Consider the following 12,121-nt stretch of genomic DNA (forward strand, 5'->3'; position numbering starts at 1 on the left):
TTAGTGCTGAGGGGAGTGTTATTAAGTCACTATACTGGTTGATCTGACAAGAGTAAATGCATTAAAGACATCAGAGATGATCTGTAAAGGGATTTTAGGGGAAGCCTAGGAGAATAGGGTCAGCATCGCTTTTCCAACTGCAAGTTGTTTTGTCCCAAAAGCTTTGCAATGTAAGGTCTGTTCTATTGTTATCGATGCTTACTGCATGACTGAATTTCTATCTTTTTTTTCAAACTCTGGCCTCATTCAACCTCAGTGAGCTTGCAAGGGTCATTTAGAGTGAAAGCATGCTTGTAAGTAAACATTGATTCACTGTGTTGGACAAAGGAAAATGAAAATGAGAACAAATCACATTACATTTGCTTTGATGACTTGTTCATGTACCTTACTGGTGGACTCTGTATAAGCCCGTATCTAAAGCTAATCTCAATAAATAAAGATCAGGGAGTGTTTTTTCTTTTTACAGAAAGACAAAGCAATTTGGTAGCAAATTAAATGTGCGGAAATGTGATAGATGCAGAAGTAATGCTGAAGCAGTCGTATTGACCACAGGGTCTCACTGATAGCACTTTGGCAAGAGTCCCACCCTCCCCAGGCTAGCTGACCTGCTGAGACACACACAGCTCTAGTAATGCCTGGCATTTTGAGCTTTCCCAGATCCCTTTCCTCTGTCCGTGTTTTATTCTCTCTATTGCTTTTTCTGACTGCCTCAACACAAGATTCCTGTCCTCTTTGATGACTAGCTCAATGTGTACATCGCATTTCCTCAGTTCAGGCTATGGGCACAGGCAAATATGTGTTCCAGGTTTGTTTTTTCAAACAGCTGGAACTGTCAGGCAATCTTGGTTTGTTGTAAAACAGAGACTAGATACAAAATAGGGGAAAAAAAGAGCTGCTCTCTACTTTTCTGTATCATCTCTGAATACTCACTTCTATGCTGTCAGGAGTGGCTCCTTCCATCTTCTGCAAAGCAGTCCATGAAGATTTCCCAGACACATCTCTTACTGCAAATCTTCTCTGCTTCTCCAGCCGTGAGCTGCACAGCCCTGATAAAGAAAGAGTAACTGTTTCATCGTAGGCTTTATCCCTGGTACTGTCTGCGCCACATCACGGACCCAGGTTTTTGGCTGTGGTCTTTCCCTCTCTCTCGATAACACTGTAGGGCACTTGCTACAGCAGTGACTCAGGCTATTACAGGGCCATACTGCAGTTTTGGAGGAGGTCAAACATTTCATGTTTCTGAAACTTTCACTGCGTTTAGTAGTTTGAAAATTAATCTGGGAAGGTGGAGGGCATCATTGCACAACTTGCTTGTCAAGAGGACAAATAACAGACAACATCTCAGAGCAGCCCTGCTCTACCCTGAGAGGAGATCAGCTGTGAGATGCATTGAGCAATGTGGTTTTGAAACTGCTGAGTTGACATGAGACATCAGTATCACATTTTTTAGCTGAATGTGACCCACATGAAGCACTTCTAAAATAGCAGGACATCATTCAGACTCATTAATAGGTCTTGCTGTGCCAATGCAGTATCATTTCTGCCTTTATATTTTCAATCTTTTCCTTCAAAAACTCTCTAGAGGGCTTTAAGTTGAACAAGAATTGGGACAGCACTGTAATTTAACATCTGAGTCTTCTTTTCTTCTGACAGTTAGCCTGTATTTTTCTTTTCTTAGTCCTGTCCCGTTGCTCTTCACTCTGAAGTGTATCCCAGTGTCCTGATTATTCAACTCGCTTCCCACTGTCCTGTGACTTTTACAAGTGTTCACCTTTTCTCCCCTCAGAGAGAATCTGAGATCAAGGTAAATCTCTGCCCATTCACGTCCAGGGGAGGAGGCAGGAGGGCAGGCGCAGCGAGCGTCATCCCGTAAAGCTGCCCAACTGCTTGGTGGGAATGTCTTACCCCTCCTTCAGCTACTGTAGGCTGTGCAGTGCAGGCCACAGGCTGGCCCAAAAGGAGTAAAAGGCTGACAAGGGTTCCTCACAAAAACTTAAATGTCCAGTGACACAGTAAAGAAGCCCAGGCCCCATAGTATGTGTGACTCTTACACGTAGGGCCGAAATTCACACTGCCCCTGGAAAGTGGGAACAACAGCACTTTACTGCATGAAAGCATATTCTAATCCTAGATGGCATTCCTGTTTCCATAATTAAAAGGGACTCATAAAACATTTACCCTCCCCTCAAAATTCTGCTCTTTTTTTTCAGCATGGTTCATTACGTGAACAGTCCCTGAAATCCTCCCATCAGTGTTTCTAGGAGATTTTTGCAGGGGGTTGGAGAGGTTAGTGGTTTATTCAGAGGTGAGGGGGTGTTGTCTGTTTTGCTCTTTATAAACTTCAGGAATTAGGTTTTCATCTAGTTTTGCCAGAGGGAGTCTCAGAAGTGGGGAGGACCCAGCGAATGCCTCCTGAGAGGGTTAACCCGTTAGCTGAAGTGGCAGGAGTGTGGGTGGCTGACACAGCCCTGTCTTCTCCCAGGCCCATCAATCACTGGAAATACACAGGCTAACAAACACAGACAAACCCCCAAACTTAAAATGGTTCACTTAAAAAATTCCATTACCTCTGAATTCCTTGGTTTTGGGTTTTTGACTCCTGTAATGTCACATTTCTGTTACTTCTCCAAACGTAGTGTCTCCTAGAGTAAAGTCTGAACTTCTCATCTGAAAAACCAGGCAGATTTTTATTTATGACATCCTCTGAATCATCCTTAAATATCAAGGAATCAGAACAAGGCTTTTTTTTTCTTTTTTTTACAGAAAAACTTTCAAGATCTAATTTATAAAGCTCTTTTGTTTCAGACCACAGTCATTCTTCTGGGCTACCAACCATCCGTGTTCACTGCAGTGATGGATAATGCCAGCAGAAAGCCATGGTAGCTTCTGCGCTGTTTGTCACAAGTGTGATGTTAGCTTTCATGTCACTTCCAAAGTAGGGCTGAAGCCTTAGCCCTGTGTCCCTTTCCCACAGACTGCTTGGTACACAAAACGCGAACAGTCCTCTTTTATCCAGAGAGGTAAAATAGGACAAAGGAACAGCTCAAGGGCTTAGCTCTCGTGCAGACATAAGGAGGAAAATAAACTAGAGGCTCGAAGTAGAGCAGATAAAAGAAGAGCAAACTGACATTGTTAAGAGCTAAGGCAATGAATGCTCAGAGCACTCAGCTCCTTGTAAGACACAGTCGAGCTCTGCAGAAATGATCCTGAGTGGTGAAATTCAGCCTTGGGCAGAAGACCAGGCAGGGTCTGTGCATCACTTAAATCCCACTTAAACTGTGCTGTTTCAACAGTGCCTAAGATGCAGGCCAGATCTCTCCAGAAGACTGAATTTTCACTTTATAATTTCTAGCAAAGAGTGAAAGGTGAGAGTTTAGTTGTGTTTAGCAAAGAAGGTGTGGTGGAGGCCTCTTTCCCACAGAGGCATGTCTGAATGTTTTACTCTGTTTATTTTTATTTTTAAGATGCTGGTCTGGTCAATAGTCTCTTGATCTTTCTCCTGAGCAAGTCATTAAAAAGGCGTGTTGGTAGAAAACTTTTCCTCTGTGATTTCTGAGAGGAGAGAGCCGCAAGGAGTGTTCTGTGGTGCAGAAGTTCCTTTTTCTACCTGAACCAAGGGATTTAGATAAAACTTGCAAATGGAGCAGTTTCTTTTAAGTACGGCCACCACAAAGATAACATATCCAAGGTGGTTTTGCAGGGGGAAGAAGGGTGTTAGATTAAATTAAAAAAAAAAAAAAAAACAACTATTGTGAAGAATTGTTTTCCTGCTGTTGGTGGGGTTCAGGCTCTATCTTGCTGGGAGGAATGGCTGCTCTGCTGGTTAATAACCGAATTCTTCATTAGTGAGCTGGGCTTCCTGGCAGCACTGCATCTTCCATGCCGCCCCGTGGTCTAAGACACGTCCTGCCACCGCTGCTCCCTCTCTGTTTTTGGGGACAGCAAGGTGGGGGCAAAGTGCTTTAGTGTGAGAAAAAACTCTTCTAGCCAGTGACCCCTGGGAAGGAAACCAGATGTGAGGTCCTCAGACTGTAGTTGTTATGAGGCCCCAGAATCATGTCCAGATATGTTTCTGTGTACCTATTTCAGCCAAATGATTTGTCTAACCAAGCAACGACATTTTGTTATATCATTTTTACTGCTTTTTGTTTCAAGGAAGGGAATGGACCCTCTTCCTAATGAATATTGACTCCCCTGCGAGGGGAGGGAGGTGGACGGTTGTCACGCTGCCTGCAGCACGGACTAACAGGGTAGGGAAGAGTTACACTAATCTGTACCCAGTTCCTGTTACAGTGCCACCAGTCCCATTACTGCAGCTGGAAAAGTGTTGCACCAGAAACAACAGTGTGACATTGGCCTGGAGGATGCCACCTTTAAGCCACAACCCGGTGGAGGGCTATATCTTGGAACTTGATGATGGAGATGGTGGCCAATTCCGAGTGAGAATTTCATTCAGCATTTATTTGTGTTTCTTTGTATGTGAGTTTCCTCAGGATACGGATTTGTGTCTGTCCGAGGGTGGGGAGAGGGGGTAGGGAAGGGACGGATTGACAAAACATCTGTACTTCTGTTGTGTGGGTGTAGAAAGCAGTGCAGATGCTGCTTGTTTTTTAATAACCCCATCTTGGGTAGGAAGTTTGGTTGAGGTTATTCTCAGGGCTCTGACAGAGGAGGGCCTTGAGGTCCCCCTGAAGCGTACCAGAGCAGAAAATTTCATACTAGCCTATAGAAGCTGGAAGTGGTCATTCCATGAAACAGAGACTTCTTTGAAGCCCCTACTCTCGTGTCTCCATAGCACCCTGTTTCAACAGCTGAGATTCATAGTCCAGAAATGCAACTCATTTTTTCCTGATTTTCTGAGTAAAAATGGGATCCTGCATAAAAATACAGGATTTCTAAGTCTTTTCTCTGGAAGTGGATGAGATCAAGCTGGTAGAAGCTTTCTGCTTTTCTGGGTTGGTAAGTATGGGAAGGCATCCGAGTGCTGTCCTTCCAGACCCTCAGGGTGATGCCACAACTGCTTGCTCCTGGCTGCAGGTGCAGGGTACTTATAAGTTCCTGTTCCTTCTCACCACATCCTGATAAACAAACTACAGAAATAATTTGATCAGCTTTCTGCCAGGCATGTCCTGCTGGAAGCTGTGGCCCTTCATGCAGGTTTCATGCTCCTGATGCTTCAGGACCAGGCTGGCCCAGCGCATTCCCTAGGGGCTAGTGCCTTGAAAGCATCTGGAGATCATTGTGGAGCACAGCTGTTCTCTTCACAAATGGGAAATTTTGAAAAAAACCCCCATGTGATGGCATTTCTTTGGAAGCTACAAATAGGAAACTGAAAGGTTTCTCAAGCTGAAAATGACCTGGCATGGGTCCACCTAAGGAACTGCCTCCCTATGCCAAACCGCTACACCCATAGCCAGCAAAGGCACCTGATTTGGATGCCCCTCAGAAGAGACAGCAGTATTGGCAGGGCATTTTGAAGAGGGCACTGTGTTTCTGGAAGGTTTCCTCAGTTCCTCGGTCCAAGTATAACTTCACACGGGTTTGAAGAGGCTGATCTCCACTACTGAAAGTGTGGAAAGGTACCTTTGCAAACGGGTGCTGGGAACTGCCGATATGGTCAGTATTCGTAGGCAAGAGTGTTATCAGTGCGTGATGAACGAAGAGTTAGGAACAAGGTGTTAGGAATTCTAGTGTCTCAGACAAAACTTTACCGGCGCTATTCATGTCTAAGTAAATATTTGTGAATAAACAAGATTTCAGGCTGATGCATAACCAAGCCCATTTGTGGGGGGAGATGTAACTTGCAAAAGTTTTAGGACTGCCAACATTACCTTGTCAAGATTTTGGACTGAAGAAGATACAAAACCATCTCAATCCTGAAAAATGTAGGGTGACAACTTCTCAAGGGAATGCTTTGCTTGCTGTGGTAGAGACACCGTCAGTTTTACCCATTGAAAGATAAACTGCAGGCTTCTCAGCAACGCCATTTCGATAAGAGTTTGCTGACCCTTTTTATGAAGGATTATACATCTGAAAGCAATGACACTGACTGCACTTTATCAGTATTCAGTGGGTGGATTTAAAGAACGTTTTTTATCTCCCATCGTAGCAGAGAGCATCAATCTGAATAAACAGAAGCAGTGAACAGTGGTAAAAATATGAAGTGGATTAGAAAATGTGAGAGTTGTCCTAGAAGTACAAGTTTTTGCACAGACAGCATGTGTTGTAATATGGAGATAAATTAAGGTATTCTATTAAAACTCCTCTTTCTCTCCATGTAAGATCATCAGCTAATTCAGGATCCAAGAGATTTTGGTTTTTGTAGCAGTCGCTGTTGTGTCAAAGTGGACAAACATGTGGCCCACTGTAACCTTAAGTAATCTCTTTCTTATTCATCAGATGTTTAATTCACTTTAGGTTCATACCAAAGACCCTTAGTCAACAGGACTACTCTTAGGCATACACTTAAGTGTCTTAACTGAAGTAGGGCCTGAGGGGTCTGCTTAGGCGTAGCCTTAAGCTCTTTAGGGACTTTGCTACCATAAACCCATGGATTTCACAGAATTGGAGAAATCTGAGGTGGAAGGGAATTGTGGCTTTCAACTAGCTGCCAAGACAGCATTTTTTTTCCTTTTCTGTTATTTTCTGTTCAGTTTTCCAACAAACATGAGATTTCTAGGCTTCTTTTAGTTCAAAATAGACTATGTAATCTGACTGATCCTCTTCATTAGTCTGCCTAGATGTTCCTCCCCTTGAAATATTCCACATTACACAAGTCCTTGCTGTTTAAAAAATCTTTGCAGACATTTGTGATGTCTCTGTTGTCTAGTTGCTGTTCCATCATGTGATGCATGTGATGCTAATCTAGGAGATCAGTTTCTTCTGGCTCTGTGTTTGCTGGCTTCAGAATTATATTTTAACACAAGCATGAGACAACCTTTCCAACAGAATAAAACTGTGATTACTTGAGTTTTCTTATTCTTCCATGCCCCTGTTTTTTGGTCCTGCATAAATACATGGCGGGCCATGGTCAGACACTGGGACTACTATCCAAAATAGTGTTTTGGAGTAGGTGTTTCAGAAAAGAGGATAAAAATTAAGAACTTTCTGTGTTGCCCTTTATTGCTGTACTCTTCGAGCTTCACCTTCACCTTAGTGTCTCCACCATTCACCATCCTTGTTATCTCCACTGCTGTGGTTGTCTTTAATACAACAGCCTAACTTCTACCTTCTGGGAAGCAATGAGAAGCTGTTCACTGTGGCTTATATTTAGAAGTCTTAACATGTGATGACAAGGCATGGGGAAACAGTTAAACTATGTCCCTCCTTCTCTCTCCCCGTTTTATTTGGAATGTTTAGGAAGTGTATGTTGGCAAGGAGACTCTCTGCACCATTGATGGCCTGCATTTCAACAGTACCTATAATGCAAGAGTCAAAGCTTTCAACTCATCAGGAGTTGGTCCTTACAGCAAGACAGTTATTTTACAGACGTCAGATGGTGAGTTGGGCTTTTGCCACTTTCGGAGTGAAAAGCTGCCAGTCTCAGTGACGGGACACGTGCGTGTCTTTGTACCCCCTAATATCTTTGGCACTTACTAGCTTGGAGATTTTGGATAATCTGAGTGGAGAGGCCAGGAACTGAGTACGCACAGGGACTGAGCTCTCCTCTTAGCACTTTTGGGGATTTTCCTTTAGCACTAACACTTGGGATTTCAAATGATGCAATTTTATTTGGCTGTAGAAGACTGGGTCTAAGATTTTTATATGCTTTAGGATACAGAAGTAGTTACACAATGCATGGGATATTTTTGTGCCACTCTGTCTCCACTTCTCCATATATCTTTGGAATTTGCCTTTTTCTTCACTACTGCTTCAATTTCACAGCAAGGTTTGATACTACGGAGATGGGAATTCATGCTTGTTCCTCTGTAATTATACTTGACGTCCATATGGGCATTACAAGAAGTTCATCTTCATTAATGATATTGTAATGAATCGAGAAGTGCATGCTATTATCACTTCCATTTTTATGCTGTGCTGCCAAAATAGGCCAGTATAAAATATTTATACTTTAAGAGCTTTTTTCTGTGGTTTTTTCCTTTTTTTTTTTCCCTTTGATAAACTAGTGAAGTCAGTTCTAACCAGCATGGACACGGTGGAACTCCATTTGCATTAAAGATGATCCTGAACCAGTTCACCTATCTGAGCAGTTTCCATATAATGAAGAAGCTTTTGTCTCCTCAAGGACTTTCTTGTTACTGTGTGAGAACAGAAAGTCACTGTCCTTAGCAGCTTACGTTCAGAGGAACAAGCGCAGATAGTATAAGGGACTTCTGAGCTGAAAAACAGCAGGATCCTGGCTCAAAGCAATCTTGTGCAGCTGCCTACAGTAACGAGGAAAGATTGTCTTTATTACCTGAAAGTGCAGTGGGGTCTTCAGGAAGGCAGAATCTCATTCTCCTAATTGAAGTAAAGCAGACGACGCTTGAATGCAGCCTGTTCTGCCGTAATCCTGCCTTTACTTTTCCCCTTCCACAGTGGCATGGTTCACCTTTGACCCCTCCTCGGCTCACAGAGACATAGTGCTGTCGAATGACAACCAGACTGCCACCTGCAACAGCTACGATGACCGGGTTGTTCTTGGCACAGCAGCCTTCTCCAAGGGCGTGCATTACTGGGAGCTGCATGTGGACCGGTACGACAACCATCCAGATCCGGCCTTTGGTATTGCCAGGATTAATGTTGTCAAGGACATGATGCTGGGCAAGGACGACAAGGCATGGGCCATGTATGTTGACAACAACCGCAGCTGGTTCATGCATTGCAATTCTCATACCAATCGGTAAGCGCCATTTGAGTGCTTTTCTCATTACTGATTATTTTTCTGCTTTGCATCAGAGGAAGGAGTCTCAGCAAGCAATCTAGTCCATCTCCCTGCTAACTGTAGTTATTTTATTCCTTCTTAAAAGCTCTAGTGACAGTGATTGCACCTTTGCAATCTGTGTTAGTGTTTGTTATCCTCACTGTTAGCGTTTTTTTCCTGAGATCTAGCCTAAATCCTCCCCTGCTGTGATTTAAGCCCATTACTGCACATCCCACCCGTGGTGTCAGCAGACAGGAGCGCAGTGCACTGGGATGCAGGATTTCTCTCTCATTGCTGGAGGAGCGCTGGGAGAAAGGTGGTTGATTCTCTTCCTTAGGAGGAATCTTGGCTGCAGGGTGCACAATAATTAGGCAAAGCCTGTCCAAAATGGAGGTGCTTATTGCCAGTCCTGAAAGCTGATTAAATGTAATGCTGTAGGTCACAGCGAGGGTGATCTGGACACAAGGGACTATTTGGCAGTGAGGGCTAAGTGACCCCTTCCATCCAACTTAGCCATTGTACTGAAGAGCTTTGAGAAGTGTCTCAATGAGTACAACCAACTTACTACACAAAGGAGGATTTCAGAATGCCCCCGAGCTGTGGCTCTTTCTAAGCCACCACTTTCTGCCACCACTCAGAGGCTCTGTGTGCTCTGTGCAACAGAGTGGTGGGGAAACGTTCTAACTGAAGCTACCTCCAGGTATGGATCACGCAGAGACAATGTCTATCAGCATAGATCCAGGGTTGTGCTGACATGGTTGCATGGCTCTCAGCACTCATGGTAGTTACCTCTGCCTGGTGCTGGCTATGTTTCCTTGATGTGATGCCAGACTGCACAGGGGGGACGTGGTCACCTTTGCTTGAAGCTCCCTAGTGTATCACCAGAGCAGAACTGCACTGCTCTCTCTCCATGTCCCATGAGAGGGTCAGCACTGGCTGAAGGTCAGCTGGCTACTACAGAAACTGAGACCCTTGAGAAGATCTCCACTGAAGAGTATGAGTCAGGATCCTAAGTCTCTTGCTTATTTTGGAAAGTGGTGTATTTGTGTACCTACTTTGTCATGATGGGAGATTGATGTATGAATGAAGTGACTGACCAAGGATACGTAGCAGGTCTGTGGCAAAGAAGGAATCAATTTCAATTTGTTTTTCTACTGACTGTCCCAGCAAGTCTTCCACACTTTGCTGTTGTTTCTGTTATACCAAATGATTAAAAGAAAGGCTTGCAGTGATTTTTAAAATGCTTAAGTGCAGGTATTATCTCCTTAAAGAGATAAGTTCATGCCAACATGCTCTGTAAAGCTGTTTGTAATATCTCCTGCTGAATAGTCATTTATCCTCTAAAGCATACTTGTATTTTAAGTTAAGTGTACTGCAGTTGCTGGGAATTTTTTGTTTGAAGCATAGTTTGATTTTGCAGTTCATTACAGACAGGTGGAAGAACCTTGTAGCTGGATCAAAAGCTATCCATGGCTCCGAAGATGTTAGATCCTGTCCTAAGAAAATACAGAGTAAAATAACATCAGTAGAATAAATGTATCGAAAGGTTCTCTGTCCCTTTAACATCTTGATTCAATTTAGGGCGGAAGTAATGTTAAGCTGTATTAATTTTAATGCTCTGTGGAACAGCTTATGTTTTCTGGAAAGAAAGCTGGCAACCATTCTGTGTAGTACTGTCCCAGAAACCTATTTTATGGATTTGGTCCTCGGCATGCTCCTCCTGGCAAGCAACACACAAGCTAAGCAAAAGCTTTTTTTCTGGAAAGCACAAACAGTGGAAACACTTTGGATTTCCAATCATCCTGCTTAAACAGGAGAGCAAAGTGCTTGTTGTTGATGATAGTTTCCCAGTTTTTACTAGATGAAACGCAAAGGCTTTGCAGGCACATCGAAGGCGTGGATAGACCCATGGAATATCTGCTGAAGTGAAGTACAATCTTACGTAAAGAGCATGTAGTCTTATGAAATCACGCACGCTTCAATGAAATTAGGTCTAGGCATTATATTTTTAACTATGACAGTCAAGTAGGTCAGTTTTTTAACTCATTAGCTGTAATAGGCTTGTGGAAACAGTTATTGCTGCCCAGTTGTTTTTCCCCACTGGAGGCAAGTGCACGACAGCACAGTATCACAGTCCAAAGGAAATTTATTGTCATCTTTTAGCCCTTCACATATTATTGTGATGGAGGTTACATCTTAGTAACATTTCATGCTTCCTAATCTTCATGAGAATAAATTAGGGCAATAAATAAATGACTAGCTTCAAGGATAAGCTGAGGTGGAGCTTTAAAGACCTCTTCATGGGACCTGTCACGTTTAGAGTAATTTCCTGTTCCTTTAACTCACAGTGTGCAAAACTGGACATATCTACATCCTTAAAAAATTACCTGACTTCTGTAGTGCTAGAAGAAGAGGCATGAACAGAAGACTAATGCTATCAAAACCACAGGGAACCTTTGAGAATGGATTGAGCAAACCAGTTAAGGAAACACTTCAGGGCAAGGATAAAGCTTTGTGAGGTACCTTTCAGCCTCGTTGTTCCTGGAAATAATCCGTTCACACCAGAGATGTTGTATGCCCATTGCTAAGAGGCACTGGCATTCATTGCAATAGATCCTTTCCTTGGCAAAGTTCCCCAGAGCAGGAGCACCTGGTGCTATAGGCGATACTCTGGCCACTGCATGGTTATGTAATGAAAGAGCTGGAAGTCGCACTGAAATATTTTATACTGAAAGACAGTGGGAAGTCAACATCTAGAGAATTTGGAATGTAGTCTTAAAGCCCCCTGCAATCAGGAGAGTCTCTTCACTGACTTCAGAGATCTCAACACCAGGTTTTCACCACAGAGGAGTGTTATAATCGACTGAAAAATAGTGTCCTTGACAACAGACATGGTAAAGTTGTTAAGTTACTGTAAAGCTCATGATTAAAATAGTGTAAACACAGAGTTAAACTAATTCTTCAGTTTATTAAAGTGATCATAAATTGTTAGGGTTTATTTTTTTTACAATAGTGAAACTTAATGCTATTCTTAATTCTGCAAGCTAATCTGTGCAGTCCTGTTCTGCACATTGTCCAAGCTGCTGCTGAAAGCATCTTAGAATAACAGCCTCCACTGCCACAGGCAATGGCATTTTTCATGGTAGCCAAATTCTGCTATCTGTACTCCAACCTTCCAGGCTTCGGCACAGCACTTTCACACTCAGGACTTACTGTTGCACACATAAATAAAAATGTGCAGGACTGTGAGAAAAGGCA

General features: G+C 43.1%; 1 protein-coding gene across 3 annotated transcripts in view; it reads left to right on the forward strand.

The window, feature by feature from the left end:
* Window positions 1-12,121, forward strand: part of TRIM67 (tripartite motif containing 67) — a 34,264-nt gene that overhangs the window by 17,728 nt on the left and 4,415 nt on the right. For all 3 annotated transcript variants that reach the window (XM_086743941.1, XM_086743942.1, XM_086743943.1), the window contains 3 exons: window positions 4,294-4,439; window positions 7,360-7,498; window positions 8,539-8,842. In XM_086743941.1, coding sequence (XP_086600067.1) covers window positions 4,294-4,439; window positions 7,360-7,498; window positions 8,539-8,842 — 589 coding nt within the window. The remainder of the gene's footprint in view (window positions 1-4,293; window positions 4,440-7,359; window positions 7,499-8,538; window positions 8,843-12,121) is intronic.

This window comes from Chlamydotis macqueenii, chromosome 3 (assembly GCF_036417535.1).
Source record: "Chlamydotis macqueenii isolate bChlMac1 chromosome 3, bChlMac1.mat, whole genome shotgun sequence".
Taxonomy (NCBI): Eukaryota; Metazoa; Chordata; class Aves; order Otidiformes; family Otididae; genus Chlamydotis; species Chlamydotis macqueenii.